Below are 27,265 nucleotides of genomic sequence, written 5' to 3' on the forward strand. Positions count from 1 at the left end.
ACGGAGGCCTGCGATTTGTACACAAGTCATTTTCCATTAAATAAGTTATTCTGCAAAGTCACTGGGATCAACCAAGTGGCAGATCTTAAAAGCTCACCTACTTCATATACTTTATAAAGACTAATTAGCAGATTATGGAGATGAAGCTGGATGCAGGAGTAAATTGCACAGTTTTCAAAAGGTCGGCACAGGCACGTCAGGCTAAATGAGCTCCTCCTGTGCTGGAAGAGTCTGATTCTAGGAGTCATACCTTGCACAAAGCAAGATAGTTGTGATTGTTGGAGGTCAGTCATCTCAGCTGCAGGAGTTCCTCAGGATAGTGTCCTCGGGCAACCATCTTCAGCTACTTCATCGAAGACCTTCCTTCCATCATAAGGTCAGAAGTGGGATGTTTGCTGATGATTGCACAATATTCAGCACCATTCGCAACTCCTCAGATACTGAATCAGCCTGTATCGAAATGCAGCAAGACCTGGACAATATCCAGGCTTGGGCTGACAAGTGGCAAGCAACATTTGCGTCAGGCAATGACCATCTCCAACAAGAGAGAATCCAACCATTGCCCCTTGATGGCATTACCATCACCGAATCCCCCACTGTCAACATCCTGGAGGTTATTCATTGACCAGAAACTGAACTGGGCTAGCCATAAAAATACTGTGGCTACCAGAGCAGATCAGAGGCTAGGAATAGCGTGACGAGTAACCCACCTCCTGACTCCCCAAAGCCTGTCCACCATCTACAAGGCACAAGTCAGGAGTCTAATGGAATGCTCCCCATTTTCCTGGATGAGTGCAGCTCCCACAACACTCAAGAAGCTTGACACCACCGAGGACAAAGCAGCCTACTTGACTGGTATCACATCCACAAACATTAACTCCCTCCACCACCGATGCACAGTACCAGCAACGTGTGAACCATCTACAAGATACACTGCAGGAATTCACCAAGGCTCCTTTGACAGCACCTTCCAAACCCACGCCCACTACCACTAGAAGGACAAGGGCAACAGATAGATGGGAAAACCACCACCTGTAAGTTCCCCTCTAAGTCACTCACCATCCTGACTTGGAAATATATCGCTGGTTCCTTCACTGTCACTGGGTCAAAATCCTGGAACTCCCTTCCTTACAGCACTGTGGGTGTACCCACTCCACATAGGCTGCAGCGGTTCAAGGCAGCAGCTCACCACCACCTTCTCAGGGGAAACTAGGGATGGGCAATAATTGCTGGCCCAGCCAGCAAAGCCCACATCCCATGAATGAATAAAAAACATATTGGAGCCTTTCCCCAACTTGAACATTTCTGCCATTTAAAGGGGCCCTTTATAAAATGGGTCTACAGTTTCATTACAGTTGCATCATTGAGGAAATCACCCCTCTCCTCACGCCAACAGATACACATATTAAAGAAAAGCTCATCCTCTTCTCCACCTCAACCCCTCAACAGATACCACCAACTATGGCTGATGCAGTAACTGAACTCAATAGTCCATCAATGACTCCTCCATTGACTCCTTCCCTATTCACATCTAAAAATCAAACTGCTTTTTGATTCCAATCAGATTCTGAAATGGCAAAAAGTTTGTCATGTAGAATAATCTTTGAAAGATATATGCTGAACCAATGTACCTGCTCCAGGTACCCAGTTAAAACCTTTTTTTTAAGAAGTGAACACTTCAGAACTAAACTTTAAAGCACAACTGCACCACATTCCAGCAAAAATCTTTACTTCTTGTGGATAAGATGGAAAGTTCAAACTTCCTGATGGGAAGAACATAAAGACATACGCATCAGGAACATATGTAGGCCATTCAGTCCCTCAAGCCTGCTCCACCATTCGATAAAAATCACAGCTGATCTGATTGTGGCCTCAACTCCACTTTCCTTCCTACCCCCTATTCCGACAACATTCCATTTGCATTCCTAATCACTTGCTATACCTGCATATTAACTTTTTGTGATTCATGTGCCAAGATACCAGATCTCTCTGTCTTAGAGTTCTGCAATCTCTCTCCATTTAAATAAAATGCTGCTTTTTTATCCTTCCTGCCAAAGTGCACAAGTTCACATTTTCCCGCATTACACATCTGCCAATTCTTTTTACCCATTCACTTAACCTATCTAATCTCTTTACAGACTATGTCCTCTTCACAACGTACTTTCTATCCCACTTGTGTGGCATCAAGGTGGTGCAATTATATCAAAATGTATTTCAAATAGACTAAGTTTCTTGCAGAATTCCAAGCCAATCATCTCAACTGCAGAGCAAAACCGCTGCAATTATTTTCCATTTTAATTCTACGGCAGATTTACACATGAAACCGTAGTTTTAGAGTAAACCTGTGACTTAAACCTTTTATATCAGGACAGAGATTAGACTAAAATGCACTTTCCAATAATGCATAGCAACACACCAAACTCAAAATTTGTTCCAAAGAATCTGCCATTTATAACTGCCTCTTATTCCTGTTTGAAAGATATATACTATATTGTTTAGAAATAAGAACCATTTAGTTAAGTACCTCAGTTCCACCAAGTTGCACTGGCCTGTTCAACTTTAAACTAAATACCACAAATGAGCGTCGGCGCACTGATGCACATCTACCAAGACTGCTTCAGTGCTTCTTGGGGAATCTTACCTACCAAGAAAGCCGTATTGAAAGCAGTTCAGAGACTTTGGGGGAATGAGTTACTGCGTTTTAATCATCACTCCAATTACAGTCAAAATAAGACAGGATTTGCACATACTCTTGTAGAATTTCCACTACAAAAGCCACCAAATGATTCACAATAGTCAAGATGACAACATTTACCCAAATTAAAAAAAAAATTGTGCCTGCACATTGAATTTTCCTTATTAATTCTTATGTCCACATTGATTGCAGTGCTGTACAGGCAGGAAGTAATTATAGAAAACAAATATAGTCAGGCTCCATTATAAAAGTGGATATTAGAATTTAAAATGGCAACTGATTGCATCTGCAAGCTCTGCAGATGATGGTTGGAGCACGTTCAGCCACCCTTGGCTTCACTTGAATATAGTTCATGTTGATTTTCCATGTGTGATGCTTTTTGGTTTTCTTTATTCTTTCATGGGATGTTAGTGACACTGACAAGGCCAGCATATGCTGCCATCCATAACCGCCCTTGAACTGAATGGCTTGCTAGTCCATTTCAATGGGCAGTTAACAGTCAACCACATTGCTGTGGGTCTGGAGTCCCATGTAGGCCCGACTGAATAAGAACTGCAGATTTCCTTCCTTAATGGGCATCGAGACCCATGTGGGTTTTTACAATTGTGGACAGTTGTCATGGTCGCCATTACTGGGACTAGCTTTATATCCCAGATTTATTTATTGAATTCATGTTTCACCAGGGATTTGACCTCATGTCCCCACAGAATTAGCCTGGGCCTCAACTACTAGCCTAGTGACATTACCACAAGCAGTGCTATGGAAGGGGGGCTTGTTGGCAGAAGAAAAAATAGGTTTCACATTTTTAAGTACTTATACATGTCATTGTGTCAACTGTGGCTGTTTGTAGCACTTGCAGCTGCAAGTCAGAAGCTTGTGGGGTTCAAGTTCAGCTCTACAGACTGGAGCACAAAATATAGGCTGACACTTCAGTACAAAACTGGGTAAGTGTGGCACCAGAGGTGCCCGTCTTTTGGATAAGATGCTAAACTCAGGCCCTCACTTGCCCCCTCAAGTAGAACATAGAAGGGATGTGTTACACTGGGGTGAAGTTCTAGTGGGTGCAGGTCTGTTAGTGACAGAAGCAACGTGTGATGAATTAAGACCACCGGAAGTGCATAGTGCTATTTCAAAGAAGAGCAGAGGAGATTGCTGCAGTATCCTGGCCTCTCCCTCTCAACCAACATTATAACAGATTATTTTGTCATTATCACATTGCTGCTTGCAGGGTTTTGGTGTGCGCAATTATTTATAATAGCAACTACACTTTAAAAAAATTCATTTACTGCAAAGCACATTGGAATGTCCAGAGATCTTGAAGATCTTTTGTAAATGCAAGTCTTGATATATAGCTCGAAGTATTTAAAACACAGTACAGCATGCTGAATGCATTTGTTTACTACAATTCAACATCCGCCACCAACAGATCAAGAGCACCATCACTAAGTTAAATAGCCCATTTTCGTGGTTGTACACAACCAAACTATGCTTCATAGTCCTGGTTGTATTATATACTACAACCAGGTTTATAGTTGGCTTGCAGCCCACAATTGCAATTTTAAGAGCTTAACCTGAGACACAAATGGAGAAGCTTGAGATGGATCTCAATGCTAACCAGTTTCAGTGATATCCACTGCCATGTTGACTGCTTTGCAAGCAGAGACCTTGCTTGAAGTCACACTAGCATCATACTCACACCCCTGAAGTAGAGGAGCCATGAAATAAAATCTACAACATAGATTTAACAAAGTCCAGACTCACCAACCTGAAATGTTAACTGTTTCTCTTTCCACAGATGCTGTCAGACCTGAGTATTTCCAGCATTTTGCATTTTTATTTGGCTCTTCATCAACCTCATTTGTTTGCGGTCTGTACCATCTCTATATTGGAACATGGATATCACTCCAGTTACATTTAAATCTGTTCATTAGCAGTTGTTTGTGGAAAGGGAGTTGATCCAGAATATGATCCACCTGTGAGACATATCCTGATCCATTTCATTTTTTGGATAATTTCAAAAACCTGCACAAGAAGGATTCAGTCGAGCTGGAGGGAGAAGTGAGCACATTACTTTTGTTTGATCCACCATTAATTCTGCCTCTGCACCTCGATCCACCATTAACTCTGCCTCTGCTCCTCGATCCACCATTAACTCTGCCTCTACTCTGAAAGAAAACACTCCAGAACTCTAGTCACCTCTCTCACATTTGGCAACAAGATCAACTCTTTGTTCAATCTTTTGCTACAAAGTCTAAGATACAAAGGGGAAAATACTGTAAGATGTAATTTAACTATCACAGCATTAACTAATTATTAAGCACAGCCATGTAGAATTTGAAAAAGTACGACATGCACTTGTCATAGAATGGGAGGGCATGAGCCATGGCCCTGATCTCAGTGGTAGTGAGACTGAGTCACCTCAGACAACCTCTGCATTACCTAGCAACAATCATTAGACAGCGGTTTTGGCAGAAACCCATGAGCTAGGTCAGCTGCCCAACTCCAAGAAATGTAGGCGATTCAATAAAAGGTTTACGTAGAAAATCCAGCATTTCAACATTTTCAATACAGATATTTGTTAGAGCACAGTTCAACTGAACAACCTGATCCAAACTGGTCAACATCAGATTCACCAGCAAATTGGTCCTGCCAGCACAATAGCTAATTATAAAATGCTCATCCAAAAGGAAACAATTCTTACCACAATATTTAAGAACCAAGACACTGATTCACTTTGCATGGAGCTTTGATATCAAATAGTAATGCTTGTCCACTGGAAATAATTACGACTACAGCAACACAATAGCTGCAGTAATGCATAGTTTTGGTCTCCTTACTCAAGGAGAGATATACTTGCATTAGAAACAGTTCAGAGAAGGTTCGCTCAACTGATTCTTGGGATGAAGGGGGGTTATCTTATGAGGAAATATTGAGCCTATACTCATTGGAATTTAGGAGAATGAAAGGTGATCTTACTGGAATATATAAAAGGTCCTGAGTGAACTTGAGAGTGTGGATGCTGAATGGATGTTCCCCTTGTAGGGGAGTCTAGAACTAGGGGGCACAGCTCTTTTAAGACCGAGATAAGGAAAAAATCTGCGGGTCATTAGAGTGGAATTCTCTTCCTCAGAGAGCAGCGGAGACTGGGTCATTGAATATATTCAAAGCCGAGTTAGATTGATTTTTGATCAACAAGGGACTAGAGATAAAAGATGTTTATTTAGTTAGGAGGGAACAGGAAATTTGATCCATTGCGCTGAGGTGTTTTTGGCTTTAATGCTTATGTAAGCATGGAATATCATTGGCAAAATAACTCCATCGTTGCAGAAATTCAAGTTTGTTTGGTGTGGGGCGGTGGCATGGTGTAGTGACAGAGTTGAAATCCATTTCTACAATGTACTACAGTGTAAACACATTATCAATACTTACAATAAATCTGAGCATGACCTGATCTGTTTACTGGATGTTGAGTAATATGACTCCAGGTTCAGCAGAAGAGCCTTTTAACATTAGAATTATTGCAGAGGTCTATACCAATTGAGCAATGATTGTTAGGCAAAGACATACATATTAAACTGAAATCTTCTTGCATGCCCACATATGGAGTTAGACTGAGCTGTCTTACTGTATTTGGAATAAATGCTGACTCTGTTGCCACAATGTTAAGAAGCATAGCTCATAAATTGAAGATAAATAGTGCCTGCTTTGTGTTCATCAGCACCGCAATATGGCAGTCAAATTAAAATAATATCTGGTACAGTGTACATTAACTCCTTAACATACTTTATATTGCGTGTGGACTAAATATAAAAACTGGTATCTTTGACTCATTTATAAAATACACATTCAGCATCACCATTTGAAACTGCTGCATTACACTACTAACATTTAATTGAAGTTTTCCACATTCATTTTTTGAACGTTATGAATTTTAACCTCTTCAATGCAAAACCAATTAACTTACTTTCATGAACTCGCTATTTTCAACAAGCACGCAGCAATCTTTTGTGGCTGCAAGTTCCTATAAAGCAAGATTGCTTATCTTTTTATTAAAACTGAAAAAAAGTGTTGGTTAAATGCCTTAGGGCATTAAAAGGCACCGCAAACCTTGCTTTTGAGCCACACTAACTAGTCACCAATGTTAGTGCAAACACCTTCCAAGGTATGTTTCATATTCCTGGAGGCTCTTTTTGAATCTTACTATATGCTAAGATCATGTCAGTAAACATGTGGTTAGGTAGATAAAATCCAGAATGTGCTGCCTAGGAATGTGGTACAGGCAGGTTCAATCAAAGTATTCAAGAGCGAATTAGACTGTTTCCTGAAAAGGAAGAGTGTGTGTATGGTTACAGGGAGAAGGCAGGAGAATGGCACTGGGTAAATTGCACATTCGGAGAGCCAGCATAGGCAATGCGTCAAATAACCCTCTTCTGCACTGTAACAATTCTGTGATTTTATACCTTAAGAAACCTTACCATACCTGAGAATTGTGTCTTTCAGAGGTGCTGGGAGTGCCAAGACACTTTGGGAATGGAACAATTGATGCTGCACTCGCTACTGGGTACTGAAAATATTGCAGTAGGATGCAAAAACACAAGTATGAAATTTTATCAAGGTAACAGTAAAATTTGATATGGAAATCAAATTTTTTTGATGATTTTATGCGCTTACAAATGTGTCATGTATGTAACAGAAGGCAATTTATACACTCCTGAAACCAAATTACCAAATACGCATGCAAAGATTAGGCCTCGAAAAAACAGCCCTATTTATTATGATCAAATGTTTTAGAAAATGGCACCTGCCATGGAAACAAAAACAACCAACACCACAAGTTCCTGCAACAACACTTAGAAAACTACAAAATGCTAGCAAATTCAGCTCATTTTGCAGGGCTATTTTGCTATCAAAATTTTAAAAAGCTTTCAAAGTCTACAGACAGGATGAGAAACACCAAATATATCTCATTCACAAAAATCAAGTTTCTGCTACACTCCACATTCTAGAAAGGCATCCAATGGGAGTAGCTCCTCTGTCAGGTACTGAATTCCAACCAGGTTAGGGTTGAACATTTTCTAGGTGCAAACTCCAGCGTACTATTCAGGGCCTGCTGTGTTGTTACAGGCCTACTCAAGGCCACCATTCCCAAGGCTTACAGTGCAACTAGATTACCACACTAAGAAATTTCACTGTTATAGCATGATAGGTTGGACATTCATTGAACGTTCTTTAAATGATACAGCACTGAATGACGACCAATGAAACAGCATTCAAACTTACAATTTAACCTGAATCAGAACTTGTATAGAGGCTAAGCAGGTTGGGAAGAAAAACAAAGCTTTCCAGAAGGTTACAACATTACAGAATATGCAATCATATAAATGCAGTGGCACTAAGAGAAGTCCTGCAAAGCTAGGACATCTGGCTTGCAATTGCAATCATACAGCACAGAAAGAGGCTATTCAGCCTACTTCGACTACGCCAGCTCTTTGACAGTGTTATCCAATTAGTCCCACGCCTTTGCTCTTTGCCCATAGACCTGCAATTTTTTTTTTTGCTTTCAAGTATTTATCAAATTCTCTTTGGAATGTTACAATTGAATCTGCTTCCACCATCCTTTCATGCAGTGCATTCCAGAATGAAATTTACCGCATAAAAAGTTAAATTCTCATCTCCCCCCTGATTATTTTGCTAATTATCTTAAATCTGTATCCTCTGATTTCCAACCCTCCTGCCACTGGGAACAGTTTCTCCATACGTGCGCTTATCAAAATTCTCAATACACATACCAAATCTCCTCTTAATCTTCCCTGCTCTGAAGAGAGCAACCCCAGATTCTCCAGTCTTTCCATATAACTAAAGTCTCTCATCCCTGGGATAATTCTAGTGAATTTCTTCTGTACCCTCACCAAGGTATTTATATTCTTTCTAGTGTTGCGTTCACAACTGGATACAATATCCCCAGCTGGTTTCACCCAGGCAAAAGCAGTTTTGCAACAGATCCAACAATGCTGCTATGCAATAAAACAGCAGGAACTTGCATAAGTTAGTGACTTCCCCTCTAGCTCCAGTCTATGGATTGTGCAAGCTAGTAAAGAACAGCTGTAAACTATTAGGGCCTTGGACATAGCAAGAGTTAGAGGTCAACCAAATGATCGAGCCGAACACACACAATGCTAACTATCTTGGGTTAGTACCCATATGTTAATATCAGTTCCTTACACTTCCAACTCCATGCCAGCTCTCCTAATAAAATTAGCAATCTGAAGTCTTGAAGCAGTTCGAAGAATAAGCTGAATCAGTTACAAGGAATCATGGTTAATATATCTTATTGGTGAGTAAGCCACAACATTTCATTTGGTTTACACAAACTGTGTCAGCAGAGCATATCGGTTTGTGGCAAACAACAGTTTAAAGGAACAGGTGATAGAGGGAAGGGAGATTTTTTTTTAAGCTCTCAGTAATGCTGGCATTCAAGAAGATTATGACCACAGCTGATGTTAATTGCTGCATAAACCAAATCCCAAGAGGAAAACTTGCCTTATGGGCCCATGCCTTTTTTGGTTGCATTCTAAAAATGAGAAGGCGACGTACTGATCTCAGCAGTAAGTCGTCCAGTAACATTTCTGGGATTTTAAAAACTTGAAGTTTATTAATAAGAATTGCAGTAAACTTTAATTAATTTAATTAAGTACACAAGATTACAGTTACACAGCTAAACTTAGTTTTACAACACATTCCACCCTAAAGGCGCTCTACTTGGTCAAGCCCCACAAGTAAACACCTTCCAGGCAACAGTCTTTCACTATATAACTCCAGTAACATTACCCAAGGCAAACAGCTGTAGCTTCAATGAAGGCATACCACATGACCTCTAACTCTCTTCCACTGTGCTGTGGAAATCTAAACTTGAGTAAAATTGTTTTTTTTTTTTGCAGCCCAATACTTTTCTGGCTTGACTGGATGGCTGATTGAAACTGCATCTTCTCTCAACCCGGAGCTCCAGCTGCCACATCTGACAGCTCCAGCTCTAACAGCTCAACTGCAGCTCCAGTCAGAGCTCAACAGCAGCTCCAGTCAGAGCTCAACAGCAAGAGCTGCCAGCTACAGTACTTTTTCACTCTTTCATCTCAGGTTCCATTGTTTTCACACCTCTAAAACTCAAATCCTTCCAAATATCAAATCTTTCATGTCTCCATTTTGTCTTTGCTTTTAATAGCCCCACTTCTATTTACCTATGGAACTCGTGCAAGATGCAAACATGCTTCTTGTCATCTGATTTCCCTTCAATATTCAAACTTTCCACTTATCCAAAAATGCAAATGTTAGATCTAACCTATTCACTTGTACCTCAAACCGAACACCTCAATTCTTTTCATGTTTTAAACCCCACTTCCCCAGATAACCTCCTATTAATCTCTGCCCAGCTTAATTAAAATCATACACAGATACACACAAACTTCTTGATGAACAAATATCAAAAAAATCCATTTCTCAAATATTAATAAACAGAAACAAAGCTTGTACAACCAGCCCACTAAGGCAGATGCCAACACAGTGGAGTATCAGCATCAAAGCACTGCACAATCACAGAAGATCCGAGTCCACAACCGTTCCCCCTCTAGGGCAATTTCCAACAAGTATTAAAACAAGGGCCATTTCCTTTGGGACATCCATCTCATCAAATTCACATCTTGTACTGTTTAGTACATGAAATTTTAGTCTGAGGCTTTCATTAAAATTTTACGGAACAAAAATGCAATTCCTAATCATGTAATTGAAGTTTCAAATGCAGAGTTAAATTCTGGCAACTCTTTTACTTTCAAAATACAATTTAAACATAACCAAAAATCTGCAAGGCAATTCCCCCTTTTCACTTGAGCAGCCTTGCTAAATGAGGTTATTTTAAACATATTATTCATTTGTGGGATGTGAGCGTCACTGGCTAGGCCACCATTTATTGCCCATCCCTAATTGCCCTTGATTAGAGGGTTTTTTTAAAAAAAGTCAACCACATTGCTGTGGGCCTGGAGTCACATGTAGGCCAGACCTGGTGAGGACAGCAGATTTTCTTCCCCTCAAGGGCATTAGTGAACCAGGTGGGTTTTTAAGAAAATCGAAAATGGTTTCATGGTCATCAATACACTTATAATTCCAGACATTTATTGAAATCAAATTTCACCATCTGCCATGGTGGGATTCAAACCCAAGTCCCCACAGCATTACCCTGGGTCTCTGGAATACCAGTCCAGTGACAATACCACCACGCCACTGCCTCCCCTCCAGATGGCTGAATAGATTTTTAGAAAGGAATCACCGGATTCAACTGATTATTTCAGACAGAACAGTCCGTTCACTCTTCTTGGCACAAAAGCATTTTTCACACAAAAAAAGAGCTTCCTGTAACTAAGGTCTCCGGCCGAGTCTGTGATTTATATTTCATAGTGTTTAAAAGCAATATAAAATTGGGAAAGCAAAAAGGAGCATACAAATCAGTTTCTTAACGTTCCAGCTCCTAATCCAATTGTGGCATGCAACAATAAGGCACGTGCTTGATTATCAGCAATGCTACATAAATAATGGCAAGGACTTGTGAATTCTTCAGATTCCTCTAGGATTGATCACAACTCAACATGCCTCCTCCATTTCACAAAACTTGTAATGTCCCAGTATTATCTGTCACAGAAGCATTGCTGAGGGAACTCTCAGGCCCAAGTGTCACAGGCAATGCATCCATTCACATTTCAGGATTGGAAGATACACACTGATGTTCAAAGCATCAGTCACCCCTTTTCATTACAAGATATGGGGTGGGGAAGAAGAAGAATGAACAGCATTGGCTCAGTAGGTAGCACTCTCACCTCAGAGTCACAAGGCCCCACTTCAGAGACATGAGTACAAAATCAAGGCTGATACCTGAGTGATGTTGAGAAAGTGCTGCAGAGTTGGCGTTTTTCAGTTAGGAAGTTAAACTGAGGCCCTGTCTGCATCCCCAAGGTGGGCATAAGAGATCTCATGGTACAATGTTGAAGAGGAGCAGGACAGCTACCGCCCCCAGTATCCAGACCAATAGTGACCTTTCAATCAATACCGCTTTTAAAAAAAAGACACGATCTAGTCATGAGCACTTTGTTTGTGGGCGCTTGTGGCCGTGCTTCAAATATTACAACGACTACATTTCAAGAGTACTTCATTGACTGTAAAGCGCTTTGGGACGTCCTGTGCTTTGATGCTTTGAACATCAGTGTATGTCTTCCAATCCTGAAATGTGAATGGATGCATTGCCTGTGACATTTGGGCCTGAGAGTTCCCTCAGCAATGCTTCTGTGACAGATAAAACTGGGACATTACAAGTTTTGTGAAATGGAGGAGGCATGCTGAGTTGTGATCAATCCTAGAGGAATCTGAAGAATTCACAAGTCCTTGCCATTATTTATGTAGCATTGCTGATAATCAAGGAAAGGTGCTATATAAGCGGTGTGTTCAAAGTTGCGTATGTTAAGTAAGCCACATTAAGTCTGCAGAGCAACTTAGGAACTCAATGAGGCTGAGGGGCAGCAAACCAACATTTGAATATAAAGCAGTTGTGATTGACTGATACAAAAAAATTTGTTTGGACATCAACAGCTCACGCATTACAAAGACACACAAAGTAGTAAATGTCAATAGTGATTCAGCCAAATGATACACACCCCTAGAAACCGCAAAATGAAATACAGCAGAGGCTGTGCAAAGAACTGCACTTCAGAATAATGATTTTTTTTTTCTTCCCTTTCATGGGAAATGGGTATCTCTGGCAAGGCCAGTATTTGTTGCCCATCCCTAATTGCTCTTGAGAAAATGGTGTTGAGCCACTTTCTTGAACCACTGCAGTCCATCTGGTGCAGGTACATTCAGTGCTGCTGTTAAGGGAGTTCCAGGATTTCGATCCAGCAAAAGTGAAGGAACAGCAACATAGTTCCAAGTCAAGATGTTGTGTGGCTTAGAGGGGAACTTGCAGGTGGTGGTGTTCCCATATATCTGGTGCCTATGTCCTTCTAAGTGGTAGAGCTCATGGGTTTGGAAGGTCCTGTCAAAGGAGCCTTGGAGAATTGCTGCAATGCATCTTTTTTTAAATAGTACACACTGCTGCCACCTTGCATCAGTGGTGGAGGGAGTGAATGTTTAAGATGGTGGATGGGGTGCCAATCAAGCAGGCTGCTTTGACCTGGATGGTGTCGAGCTTTGAGTATTGTTGGAGCTGCACTTGTCCAGGCAAATGGAGAGAGTACCCCATCACACTCTTGATGTGCGTCTTGTGCTTTGGGGAGTCAGGTGGAGAGTCACTCACCCCAAAATTCCCAGCTTCTGTGCTGCTCTTGTAGTCGTGATATTTATATGGTTAGTCCAGTTCAGTTTCTGGGTCAACGGTCACCCCTAGTATGTTGACAGTGGAGGATTTTGAGTTATGGTAATGTTATGGTGAGATGGTTAGATTCTCTCTTGTTGGAGATGGTCATTGCCTGGCATTTGTATGGCATGAATGTTACTTGCTTTCCACATATTTAAAATAAAGGAATGATGCTCATTCATTACAGTTTAATTAACCTCAAGTTTTTAGTGAAAAATACATTAGAGCATCTTGCATGATGCTGTTTATCTCCCTCTACAGATCAGACAGCTAAAATAGCAAGCCCATCAACAGAAGCAGTAGATCATGCATCACTTATTTGCTGGAATTCTATTGAGGTGTAACTCACTGAAGGATGAGGGCTAGCCAGTGAGCATAATTTACTTGGGTCTTCAAGAGCGCATTTCAGAAAGTTCCTCACACAAGACTTCTAAAGAAAGTTGAACAAAATGGCAAATTAGCTCTCAGGACTGAGAATTGCCTTGGCAACATGTAGGTGGCAGTAGTAAGGAATCGGATTATTTGGCTGTTTACAGAGTGGCGGAGGGAGGCAGTGACCAAAGCTCATGGAAATCTATTGAGTCTTTTCATCACTTACAACAATGACTTAAAAAAACTGGAGAATGCTCCTAGTATACAACTTTTGTTACCATGTGGCAATGATATAAACAGTATTAAAAAATAGATGGACTGATAAAACAGATCACCAGAATGGATGATAACAGCAAGTAATATACAAACACGGGCAAGAAACAGCAGACACGTGCACAAGGGTAGTTGTGCTTGGAGTTTGAGGTATTGTGAACACTTCCTGTACACAACAGGAAATCTTCTGAGTTAAGCTCTGCTGAAAATCTGTTGCTTTTCAGCTCTCAGATTCAGAAGACTCCTTCATGTTGAGCAATATAATACAAATCCTACGTCGTTTGCACAAAACAATCTCTTGGGACACCGCTGATTAACAGACTCAATAAATACATTAATTTGTATCTGAATGCGTTCAGTGCTTGTCGTTCATCTGGAATTAGCTGACCAATACTTATTCAATGTTAAGTTTATAAATCTTGAAACACAGATTTCACAGAGACAATTGTTAAATGTTTATTAATGCCAAAACAGATGCACATCAATTGTCTAAGTTACAAGCTACAATGCAATGTTGATGCTCAATCTCCCATAATTTCAATTGCAGAATATGATCACAGTACAAAAAAAGCTAAATAAAGAAACATATAAACCCACTGCAAGATTAGTATCAGGTCAATATTTGGGCCTTTGAAAGGGGAGAAAGCTGGCCAATATTCCTTCTTCCCTGGGAGAAACGTCTTTTAAGTTTGATGTTCAGTTTGTATAGTACTATGCCTAGACTTCGTATTATAATTAACCCGAAATATCTGGAATTAAAAGTGTTTAGGAAAATTAAAATCAGTTTTAAAATGCAATCATTGGTCCAACTGCATCGCAGAAACAATGTTGCTGCACTTTGCACACAGATTAAGATTATGTTGTTTCTCTGGACAACGTTATGAGAATAAATTGAACCATTGCACGTACAAGATCTGCCAGCATTCTGTACTTAAGTTCTGCCACATCAAACACAAAGTAATCCACCTCAGAGAGCAGCACTTCCTGTGTGTATCACAGGTTTATGTTGCGACACTTTAGGATAGGCTCTAACAAGGTCTTGGAAAAACCCAGCAGGTCTGGCAGCATCGGCGGAGTAGAAAAGAGTTGACGTTTCGAGTCCTCATGTTCTGTTGAAGGGTCATGAGGACGCGAAACGTCAACTCTTTTCTTCTCTGCCGATGCTGCCAGACCTGCTGAGTTTTTCCAGGTAATTGTTTTTGTTTTTGTTTTGGATTCCCAGCATCCGCAGTTTTTTTGTTTTTATCTAACAAGGTCTTTGCCTTATATGTTTTTTGTCCCCAAAATGTGTGTCTCTCTTCTACTGTTCCAATCCACATCGATTGTCTATTGGAGATTCCTGCTATATAGGCTGACTAGGGAGTGATTTATAACTACAAACTTGCAAATATACAAAAGACTAAGTTTTTCATATGATGGAGAATCAAAGCTCCAGTAGAACACCTAACCTAGGTACAGTGTAACTAGAAATCAAATTACAAATTAGTTAAGAATTCAGTTTAAAGATATATGGGGATGTTGGTTAAATAGCTCAAACTATTTTCACAAATTATCATAGGCAATCATCTCTTCACTCTGGATTCAAATGGGCTGTAAATCCATCGATACATTCAAGTCTACTTTTTCCAAGAAAAAATTGTACATTTTCAAATTCCTTGACAAGTACCTGGCCTTTTACAATCTGTACATATCTCCAAATGTTTGGCTGGATGTTGCGCTAATTCTACATGGTTCAATTTCCAAGCATAAGAATAAGATAAAGCATTTGGATTTTTTGCAGCTACTTTCGAAGGAGATTCGTTACAAGGGGGAAAAATACCTTCATGCTTATCCATTATCTAAAAGGACGCTGCCCATTTTGAGTACTCTCAGCAGCAATGGTGCAATGAGATGAGCCTGGACATCTGTTTAGGTTTTATTCCAATGGGATACAACAGAACCTCTGGATCCTCACCCACCTTAACAATTCATATTAACAGGTTCCAACGCTTTCTGACTATTTACATCCATTTATAAAGTTCTTCTTGCAGATTAAAGTTAAATTAGAAATGTAACAAAGGCAGGCAAAAGGCTATCTATTTGCCTGCAACCCATCAAGAGATTACAAAGTACAGTTACAAGCTGTGCGTGGACAGCATGTACTGACAATTAGTGAGAAAAGGGCCTTGAAATGAGATAATATGTGGCAGTAAGTGAAGAGAATTTGTTTTGAGAAATGAAAAGAGGTGCACACCAATACCTAAAAATGCTAATACAACTACAAAACACAAGTTATACATTTTAATTATCCCACCTCAGCTTATTTAAGTGCCAAAATGTTGAGCAAAACTCTCAAATGGTGAATAAAGCATTTTGCATCTCAGATAAACTATCAAGGGAGAGAAGATACTGTGTCATGTATTAATGAGTTCAGACACACAAAACAAAAACAGAATTACCTGGAAAAACTCAGCAGGTCTGGCAGCATCGGCGGCGAAGAAAAGAGTTGACGTTTCGAGTCCTCATGACCCTTCAATAGAACTTGAGTAAGTCCAAGAAAGGGGCATTTCTTGGACTTACTCAAGTTCTGTTGAAGGGTCAAGAGGACTCGAAACGTCAACTCTTTTCTTCGCCGCTGATGCTGCCAGACCTGCTGAGTTTTTCCAGGTAATTCTGTTTTTGTTTTGGATTTCCAGCATCCACAGTTTTTTTGTTTTTATTTAGTTCAGACACACAACTGACCATGGATCAAGAGTGGAACGATAGAGTACAACTGGAGGGACAGAGTGTTTGGAATTGTGGGTTTTTGAACCCCAAATATGGATGGTAGAGTTAGTTTTGAGAATAAGCTAAAAAAACCTGAAGCAATTTGAGTCACCGCTTCCCCTTAAGGCTGAAACTCCTGTTGGGATGGAGTTCCACGAGTAGTGGTCATTCATACATGAACCATGGAAACTGGTGCTTGTTGACAACTGGACTGTAGGGAGAACAACAGTCAAGTCTCATTCTGAGCCAAATCAAAGATCAGTTGTGGTTTTCCATCCTCCCCAGCTGAGATTTGTTAACTCAAAGCAAACCAAGAATACCATATTTTTTAAACTTTGTTAAAAAAAAAAGCATAGATGAGGTACAAGAATTTTGCTGGATATCAGGAAGTAGGAACAAGATAAGCTAAACGTTAACAGGGAAGGAGAGTCTTGATTGAGGGGAGCAGTGGTATTGTATTTCTCTGATCATCATCTGTTACCTTACTGAATTCTGATCAGTGAAAAAGAATTCTGACTACCCAGTTCAGCAGAAAGTCAATTATGACACCAAAGATGTGAAGTAAATTTGATCAGTTGCACAGTCTCCAATAACTAAAAGGAGATATGAAATTAGGATTGTAAAGTTGAAATTATACTAGCTCCAAAAGTGACCCGGGTGGCCTGTGCACACTGTTCCCATGCCTACTTGCTGAGAGAGAATTCGGAACTGTGTGGGTACTTAGCTTCGTCAATCACTTCAGCATTGAAGATTGGAGAAGTTGGGGTGGTTTTCCTTGGAATAGAAAAGGCTGGGTCCAGATAGAGTAGATAGGGAGAAACTGTTCCCACTTATGAAAGGACCAAGAACGAGAGGGCACAGATTTAAATTAATTGGCAAAAGCGACATGAGGAAAAACTTTTCCACACAGCAAGTGGTTGGGGTCTGAATTGCACCAAGTGTAGTAAGATGCAGGCTCAATCGAGGCAAAAGGGAATTAGAACCATCTGAAAAAGGAGGAACGCACAGGGTTACGGGGAGAATGGCACTAGGTGAACTGCTCATTCGGAGAGCCAGTACAGACATGGTGGGCCGAATGGCAGCCTTCCACGCTGTAACAATTCTGTCAGTGTGATTTAGTTTATACTCTACGTATTAAATCAGCACCCTACATTTCTGGTTAACTCTTGCTCTTAAATTTTTAATTGCATAAATAATTTAAAATAACATCTGATAAAAATAAAACTTCAAGTTTATTTCCTAAAAATATCGAAAGGTCAGAAATTCATGTAATATAATTCTATTTAGTTTGTCCCAAAATTCTACTGGACTCAAGGGGCTAAACTAAATCATTTACTTACATCTTCAGTGTCCTTGACTCGTAGGATCTGTTCTCTCAGGTCCTGTAGGTCATTAAACGTTGACTGTGCGGTTATAGAATATACTAGTGCAAACCCCTGGCCGTTCTTCATGTACAGATCTCGCATTGCTGTGAATTGCTCCTGCAACAGACAAGAGGGATGCAAATTTAATGTTTGATCACTGAGACCATACATATCAATTTTAGTGTACTCATTTGCTGGAAACACAGCAAAACCTATGTCGAAGAAGCCAAAGGATGATGAAAACTTGGACTGAGTAATTCATCAGCCCTCTGGCTACAGTTGCTGCTGCTGCACCTTCACACTGGCTATAACCATCTTTATACCAGTTTTTAGTTCTATACAATGAATGTTTTATGGGTTTCCACAAACCATAAAGAGAAAATGAGGGTCAAACGCAAATATCCCACTGGACACCAAACCAGAATTCACCAGTGCTAACTGGGGTTCAAGCCTTACTCTTGCTGACTCTGTCAGGATTGCTACTGTGGAACCAAAGGGTGAATCCATGACATCCAACAACTCGATGTTTGGTACACTGCTGAAGGGAACTTTGGCTGGGAACATAGATAATATTACCTTTCCAAAAGCAGACTTTTCTTTTAATTTTAAAAAAGGAAAGTTCTAACTTTGACTGCTTTGGTCATAAGTTACATGTTAGCAGAGCAAACCAAACTTTCACAGCACAAGTTTACAGCCCTGCTTCTTCCTCACAGTGAAGTCTCCGCCATGCGATCAAGCAAGCTCTTTTTACCACTCCTTCCACCCCCCCTCTTCCTGTCAATTAAGGGAACTGAGCAAAGGATCATCCACATTCAGCTGGCAATGATTTATGATACAGGAAGAAAATACGATAAAAACTCAGGCTTTTAAGCTTTATACTAATACAATGATTTAATGGAATGGAAATCTAGATGAATATTAAGTGATAGTACCACCCGAACCAAGACAGCTCAGCCGATTTATGACAAGGTGAGCAACTGCAATGGTTGCTATGCATAATATTAAACTCACATCTGATAGCTTCAAACCAAAAAGCTATGTGAGACCCTTTGTAACACTGAGAAACATGACAACTGCATGGTTAATTTTGCGAATTTAATAAGAATTGCGGAAAAGGCTCTAATGCCACTAAAGATAAAGAAAGTACACATTTTTGCAGCTTTAATTTGTTACGGGGCTGTGGATGTCGCTGGCAAGAGCAGCATTTATTGCCAATCCCCAATTGTCCTCAAGGAGAGTGGTGAGCCATCTTCTTGAACCATGGGAAGTCTATATAATGTCGCTACATTCAAAGTGCTATTAAGGAGGGGATTCCAGGATTTTGACCCAGTGATAGTGAAGCAACAGAATCAGAGTGCAGAAGAGGCCCTTTGGCCCATCGAGTCTGCACCGACACGTGAGAAACACCTGACCTACCTACCTAATCCCATTTACCAGCACTTGGCCCACAGCCTTGAATGTTATGACGTGCCAAGTGCTCATCCAGGTACTTTTTAAAGGATGTGAGGCAACCCGCCTCCACCACCCTCCCAGGCAGTGCATTCCAGACCGTCACCACCCTCTGGGTAAAAAAGTTTTTCCTCACATCCCCCTAAACCTCCTGCCCCTCACCTTGAGCTTATGCCCCCTTGTCACTGACCCTTCAACTAAGGGGAACAGATGCTCCCTGTCCATGCCCCTAATCTTGTACACCTCGATCAGATTGCCCCTCAGTCTTCTCTGCTCCAACGAAAACAGCCCAAGTCTATCCAACCTCTCTTCATAACTTAAATGTTTCATCCCAGGCAACATCCTGGTGAACCTCCCCTGCACCCCCTCCAGCGCAATCACATCCTTCATATAATGTGGCGACCAGAACTGCACACAGTACTCCAGTTGTGGCCTCACCAAGGTTCTATACAACTCCAACATGAGCTCCCTACTTTTGTAATCTATGCCTTGATTGATAAAGGCAAGTGTCCCATATGCCTTTTTCACCACCCTGCTAATATGCCTCTCCGCCTTAGAGATCTATGGACACACACGCAAAGGTCCCTTTGTTCCTCAGAACTTCCTAGTGCCATGCCGTTCATTGAATACTTCCTTGTCAAATTACTCCTTCCAAAGTGTATCACCTCACACTTTTCAGGGTTAAATTCCATCTGCCACGTTTCTGCCCATTTGACCTATATTTTCCTGTAGCCCAAGACACTCAACCTCACTGTTAACCACCCGACCAATCTTTGTGTCATCCGCAAACTTACTAATCCTACCCTCCACATAGTCATCTATGTCGTTTATATAAATGACAAATAATAGGGGACCCAGCACAGATCCCTGTGGTATGCCACTGAACACTGGCTTCCAGTCACTAAAGCATCCATCTGTCATCACCCTCTGTCTCCTACAACTAAGCCAATTTTGAATCCACCTGTTCAAAGTACCCTTTTTCCCATGTGCATTTGCCTTCTTTATAAGTCTCCCATGTGGGACCTTGTCAAAGGCTTTGCTGAAATCCATATAAACTAAATCAACTCCACTACCGTCATCTACACACCTGGTCACCTCCTCAAAAAATTAATCAAATTTGATAGGCACATGACCTCCCTTTGACAAAGCTGTGCTGACTATGCCTGATCAAACTTTGCCTCTCCAAGTGGAGATTGATATTCTCCTTTAGAAATTTCTCCAATAGTTTCCATATCACTGATGTGAGACTCACTGGCCTGTAGTTCCCTGGTTTATCTCTACAACTCTTCTTAAATAGCGCAACAACATTAGCTGTTCTCCAGTCCTCTGGCATCTCCCCCGTGCCAGGGAGGAATTAAAAATTTGGGTCAGAGCCCCTGTGATCTCATCCCTTGCCTCCCTCAGCAGTCTGTGACACAGCTCATCTGGAGATTTGTCCACCTTTAAGCCTGCCAACACCTCATCAGACCCTACATCAATTTGCTTAAGAACCTCGCAGTCTCTCCCCGAGTTTGATGCCTTCATCCTTATTCTCTTGGGTGAAGACGGACGTGAAGTATTCATTTAACACTCTAGCGATGTCCTCTGGCTCCACCCATAGATTGCTCCCTTGATCCCTTATGGGCCCTACTCTTTCCCTGGTTATCCTCTTCCCATTGATATACTTACAGGATATCTTGGGATTTTCACTACTTTTACCAGCCAGAACTTTGTCATATCCCCTCTTTGCTCTCCTAATTGCTTTCTTAAGCTCCACCCTGCACTGTCTGTACTCCACTAATGCCTCTGCTGACTGGCTTCCCTTGTACCTGCTAAAAGCCTCGCTTTTCCTTCTCATCGTAACCTGAATATCTCTAGTCATCCATGGTTCTCTGGGCTTGTTACTCCTTCCTATCACCCTAGAAGGAACATGTTGAGCCTGTACCCTCACCATTTCCTTTTTGAACATCCCCATATTGTTCCCCACAAGTAACTGTTCCTAGTCTATCTTGGCCAGATCTTGCTTTATTTTACTAAAATCCACTCTCCCCCAATCCAAAACATTTTTTTGCAACTTGTCGATTTCTTTTTCCATAACAAACTTAAACTGTAGCATGTTGTGGTCGCTTTTGCTAAAATGCTCGCCCACCACCACCTCAGTCACCTGTCCGGCTTCATTCCCCAGAATTAGGTCCAGCAATGCACCGTCCCTTGTTGGACCCTCTACATATTGACCTAAAAAGTTCTCCTGCACACATTTCAAGAAATCCACTCCATCCAAGCCTTCAACACAATGTCTATCCCAATTAATATTGGGAAAGTTGAAATCACCTAATATAATTACCCTATTGTTATTGTTTTTACACACCTCCACAAATTGTGGACATATTTGCTCCTCAATTTCCTGCTGACTATCTGGGAGTCTATAATAAACACCTGATAATGTGGTTGCCCCTTTTTTATTCCTAAGCTGTATTGTACATCCAAGTGTTCATTCAATATTGGGGATTTCATTCAATGCCCCCTCCAAGATATCATCTCTCCTTACTGCAGTAACAGGCTCCTTAACTAATAATGCAACGCCTCCTCCTCTTTTATTCCCCCACCGACTCGCCTGAAAATTTTAAATCCCAGAATGTTGAGCTGCTAATCCTGCCCTTCCCTCAACCATGTCTCAGTGATGGCTACTATATTACAATACTACATGCCAAACCTTACCCTTAACTCATCCATTTTACCTGTAATACTCCTGGCATTAAAATTGAGGCCATCCAGCCTTGCCTTACTCACTTGAAGCTTATTGCAGCTGTACTCCCTCTGACTTGATTGTTTTACTGTATTATGATGTGTCCCTATTCTGCTAACATTCTGTGTCCCTTCCCCCGCCAAATTAGTTTAAACTCCTCCCAACAGCACTAGCAAACCCGTCCGCAAAGATTTTAATTCCACTCTGGTTCAGATGTAGACCGTCCCGTTTGTACAGGTCCCACCTTCCCCAGAAACGGTCCCAGTGATCCACTGCAACATATTTCCAAGTCAGGCTGCTGAGAGACTTGGAGGGGAACTTGCAGGTGGTGATGTTCCCATGCATCTGCTGCCCTTGTTGTCCTTGGTGGTAGAACTCACAGGTTTGAAAGGTGCTTTTGAAGGAGCCTTGGTAAATTGCTGCAGTGCAGCAAGTGGTACACTGCTGCCACTGAATTTGATTAAAAATTTTTAAGGTAAGATGCTTTCGAAATGTGAATTAAGAAAATTTGGAGAAATCAAAGTTTTGAAAATAAATCTCAATCTGGAATGCTGTGCTGCCTGGTATAACACCAGAGGGAGCACAAGAGTTCAAAGTCTTCTGGAAAGAAACCCAGTGTTGGGCACATCTCTTGTGAAGAGTCAGCAAACTGCGGTATTCTGATAATTTCAGGTCTTAGCGCAACATGTTCAGCAAGGCTGTTCCCTGAATTATCCATAAACCAGACTAGAAGTCAGGCAGGTTGTGTCATTCAACTGCTATGCTGTAACTTCAAGTTCAAGCAAAAAGTTTCCCACATGAGCTGCACAAAACTAAACATAAAATGTGCTATATAGGATTTTCTGGAACAAGTCAGGTAGGCCATGGCTTTTGTTGGCCTGCTTTTCTCTGCTAGACTTCCATTTCATTGGGACTTGCACCGTCACTAGCACTCAGCTGTAACCCAAACATCTATCACTTTTGATTATCCGCCATTGTCATTCCATTATGTAGATAAGGGGGTTCTGCCCTTTGTAGGAATAAATGCTTCAGCACCAGAACTTAATCCCGTGAGTAAGGTCTGGAACCAAGAATTTTAAAGAAACAAACTAAACATAAATCCCCAAGGCTTAGGAAAACTGTCACCTAATTATAATTTCCAGATTTAAACAGAAAAGCAAAAAATAAATTCAGAATTGTAATGAAGGTATTTAAAAATACTGTACAATGCAGAAACACAAAGACTGCACCAATTATGAAAGCTCACAAAGAGCTGGAGTAAATAGCCAAGTGGTTATGGTACTGGGCTTGTAACCCCAAGATCAAGAGTTCAAATCTCACCAATGCAAATTATGAAACAATGTAATTTCATCTGAATAGGAACAGATGGAAACGTGTTTGTACTCGAAAGAGTTACAAGGGTCTCAACTCCAGCAGGGGTTTCAGTGATCATTTCAAAGGTATTTTGACTATGGAGGAGGCTTAGGTGGCTAGATTTATCACAAGTTATTTACAGGACAAGAGACACAGACAGGCACATGCTTGGGTGTTTGTTAACCTCTTCATTAAATTGTAGCATGCCAGGATATCACAACACATGATAATTCAACTCAGATAAACATGGAAATCAACTGTACAGGGTGTACTCTGCATAATTAACAGATGCCCAAGAACTGGCTAGAAGCAGTCTCTAGTATTGTTTGCATGTTATGCAATCACTGCAGGGCTCCTTTCAGCAACATTTCACTGACTGTGGTGTTTCAGCTGGTCTCAGCCTTTTGCAAACCCAATCTTTCTAGAGACCCTCTCAACTTTGGTAAAAATGTCAATAATATTCAGTTTAATCCACATGGCCTCATTGTAATGATGCACACATATTGTGCAATTACGCCAAGGACTAGATATGTTACTGGGCCAGGCAGCACTGTTACAGCAAGGAGTTTGAAATGACAGTGGGGCACACAGTGGTTCCTCGGCGTGCAAGCACTATGCTTTAAATTACAAAGCTATGGTATGATACCATTGCAGTTTTGGTACAGGATAAGTAACTCATGCTATTAGTTTAAATCCCACCATAGCAAGTAATGAAACGGAATTCAATAACTGGTGATTTGAGGGCTGGCATCATAAACTGTTGGATTGTTTCACGAACTCAATTGGCTCATGAATGTCCTTCAAGGCCTTTCACTGCTCCCCGTCATTGTTTGTCATTTTTACCCACATCTTAAGAATAAAAGTTAATCAAAGCTGAAAGCACAATTATCTGATCAAGGTTTTAAACAGGTATTCACTAACAGTTTTAGCCTTTGCAGGGATATCTTGGGAGAGGATAAACCTCATTATGAGAAGAGAGCTGAAGGAGGTTCCACATCAGAAAGGCTGGGTTATATTTCCGGATACTGACGGACCTGTATTTTGTAACACTTTCTGCCTTCATACCTATTCCTGCAGTTGGTAATAAGCTGCTTGATTTGGGGGGAGGTGGGGAAGGATGTCATGCTTAAGTTTTATCTATTACCAAGGTTGCCATATTGGCCAACTAATGTAAAATGTCTTCAGGCTGTCTATGCAATAATTGAAATACAGTGGCATTTCATAGTGGGCAGCTACTCAAAATTTGTACAAGAAATATTTCTTACTGTTCCTGCTGTGTCGAGGATTTCAAGCATACACTGTTGGCAGTCTACTTCAACTTGCTGCAAAGAAAAAAACAGAATACATCTTAACCAAACCTGTCCACATTAAAGACTTCAAAGTTAATAGTACCCTTATATATTCATAACCAAATCCCCAATAACAGACTCTCACTGGCACCTAATGTAGGAAGCCAAGGACAGGAGCAAAACATTCTTGAGGCTGCCCTGCCAATCAGTTTGTGGCTGATGAGGGCCTCAACCCCATTTACTCACTTTGATTCTTAATTCCTTAGATACCATTGCCTAAGGAACATCTGTTGATCTCAACCTTAAAAATTTTTAACTTACCTCCAGCACCCAGTCTTTTTGGAGGAACTGTGTTCCAAATCTCCACTATCCTGCTGTGTGAAAAAGTGCCTCTTCACTTCAATTTTGAACAGCCCCACTAACGTGAAGATTATGGCCCCTTGTTCTGGGATGCCCTCACCAGAGCAAAAAATAGATTTTCTGTATCAATTCATCACACCTTTTTGTCATTTTAATCCCCTTGATCAGATTTTTTTGGGACTGGAAATATCTTTTTCAGTGAGCTGCCTGGAATTTTTTTTTAATATGAGCCTTTTTAAAAAAAATACTTCCCTTTCCACCCACATTTAGTTCTCTACCTTATGATGGAGCCATTGCATACAAGTGGAAATGCTCAACTAAGTGAATCACGAATTTATGCCACTGACTGGATGGAGGGCATGCAAGTGAACAGCGCACCCAAATCCTCAAACTTAAGACCCATAAACTATACATAGTGATTCTTCGTTCACAATGTGACTAGTTAAAACACTTGTTTTGCAGACATTTTAGAACATTTGTATATTCAGCCAAAGCTCGATCTTGCAATTTAAGACCTTTTTAAACTTAAGTCATATTGTATTTGGCTAACAAATAAAGATGAACCTTGGTCTTGTCTCATTTAGCGATTCCTATGCAGAAGGTCAGGCAGCAAATTTGTTTTTGGTAGCATTAGTGCCATGTTACAGTTTTGGTGCTCCATGAAAACAACTGATGTTTATTTTTGAAAGATCTTAGGAGATTATTTTGTAAAGATGAAGTGCTTTGACACTGGGGAATGGAGCAATTTCCACGTTGGGCATCCAGTATCAGTTTCAAATATTTCAGTCAGGGTAAATATATATGGTCAGGTAAATGTATAACCTTTGGAAGAGCAATGGCTTTTTTCCTAGGTTCCACACCAGCCATCCTGTGGTCTAATTGAGATTGCTAACTGAAACTAAATTAAGTAGAGAGAAGCTTTATGCTGTGCAGAAATGCCTAGATTAACTCCACTAAATTTACTATGTACATTATACAATCAAAATTGCATAGAGATTTCAGAGACTGTTTTAATGCTGTCTCATGTCAGATGGCAACAATATTGCACTGGAATGATTATCCATGGTCTCTAGTTACAATAATTTCTAGATATCACACTATGAAAACATTTTACTTCTAAATTCAGTGTCGGCTGATTAAATCTATTATCAGTTTAACTAAAAATTATTCAAACCATTTTCACTTCTGCACAGCGAATCAGAAATGAAAGTAATGTGCCTATCCTAAAGTCTATGACAGCACAAAATGGGAAGTTTTAAAAGTCCAATATGTTGAATTTACTTCTACACAGTTTCAACTGAAAATATTTCATTTGAAAAAGGGAAGTACTTTCAAAAAATATATATAGTGCCAAACTTTTAAATCCAAGTAACTGGTATATCAGAGCTTACAGTCTGTAGGGTAAACACCATTCCTGTTGCATCACATTTTTAAATTCAGCAGGGTAAAAAAAAGACATATGCTCTTCTGGTATACGCTACTCCTGGAAGCACCAACTTGAGCTGGAATACAATCCCAAAAGGCACTGGAAAACCTTCTGGTAGTTTGCATGAGTGGCGCTTCACACTATTGTCAACATCGAATTTTGGGAGGCTTTGGGCCAAAATGGCGATCCTACGCTCACTAAATTTCTAGCAGGTACTGGATAATGAGGAAGAGGAACTAAAATCAGATCAACAATCAAAAGAATGAAAATGGGACAGTTGGACGATTGCTAGTACGACTTCAAACAGGAAGTTGTTGGTTCCCTGTAATTATAAATCACCACCATGCAATCAAATTAAAAGGTGGGCACAGGATATCCACTCCAGTTCACAAGGTAAAATGACCCCAAGACAAATAAGAGGAAGATGGCTTCCCTTGTCCGTTTAAAAACGATACAAGACAGCGAAACAACATTTCCCCCGCCCCCCAATGTAACTGGAGCAGTGAATGCCTACTTGACTATATAGTATTGCACCTTGGAATGTATTTAAGGGGAAGCTAGTTAAATAAGTGAATAGGAAAGAATTGGAATGAAATGCTTTTAAGGGTTAGATAATGGGTGGGAGGAAGCTCGGGCAGAGCATAAATATACATAGACCCACTGAGCCGAATGGCCTGTTACTGCACTGTAAACTGAGTATGGTCTTATTAATTGAGAACAGCGAGATTGAAAAACCGTAGGTCAAGACTTTCAATCAAACAGTTTCTCCACTGCAACTATCTGCACTCCCACTAGTAATGACACTGTGGATATATTTACTTTTA

General features: G+C 40.6%; 1 protein-coding gene across 3 annotated transcripts in view; it reads right to left on the reverse strand.

The window, feature by feature from the left end:
• The window catches only part of rap1aa (RAP1A, member of RAS oncogene family a), a 228,748-nt gene that overhangs the window by 9,316 nt on the left and 192,167 nt on the right, over positions 1 to 27,265 (reverse strand). For all 3 annotated transcript variants that reach the window (XM_041195540.1, XM_041195541.1, XM_041195542.1), the window contains exons 4-5: positions 24,632 to 24,688; positions 17,816 to 17,956 (exon numbers count right to left, since the gene is read on the reverse strand). In XM_041195540.1, the coding sequence (XP_041051474.1) occupies positions 17,816 to 17,956; positions 24,632 to 24,688 (198 nt within the window). The remainder of the gene's footprint in view (positions 1 to 17,815; positions 17,957 to 24,631; positions 24,689 to 27,265) is intronic.

Source organism: Carcharodon carcharias, chromosome 9 (assembly GCF_017639515.1).
Source record: "Carcharodon carcharias isolate sCarCar2 chromosome 9, sCarCar2.pri, whole genome shotgun sequence".
Lineage (NCBI taxonomy): Eukaryota > Metazoa > Chordata > Chondrichthyes > Lamniformes > Lamnidae > Carcharodon > Carcharodon carcharias.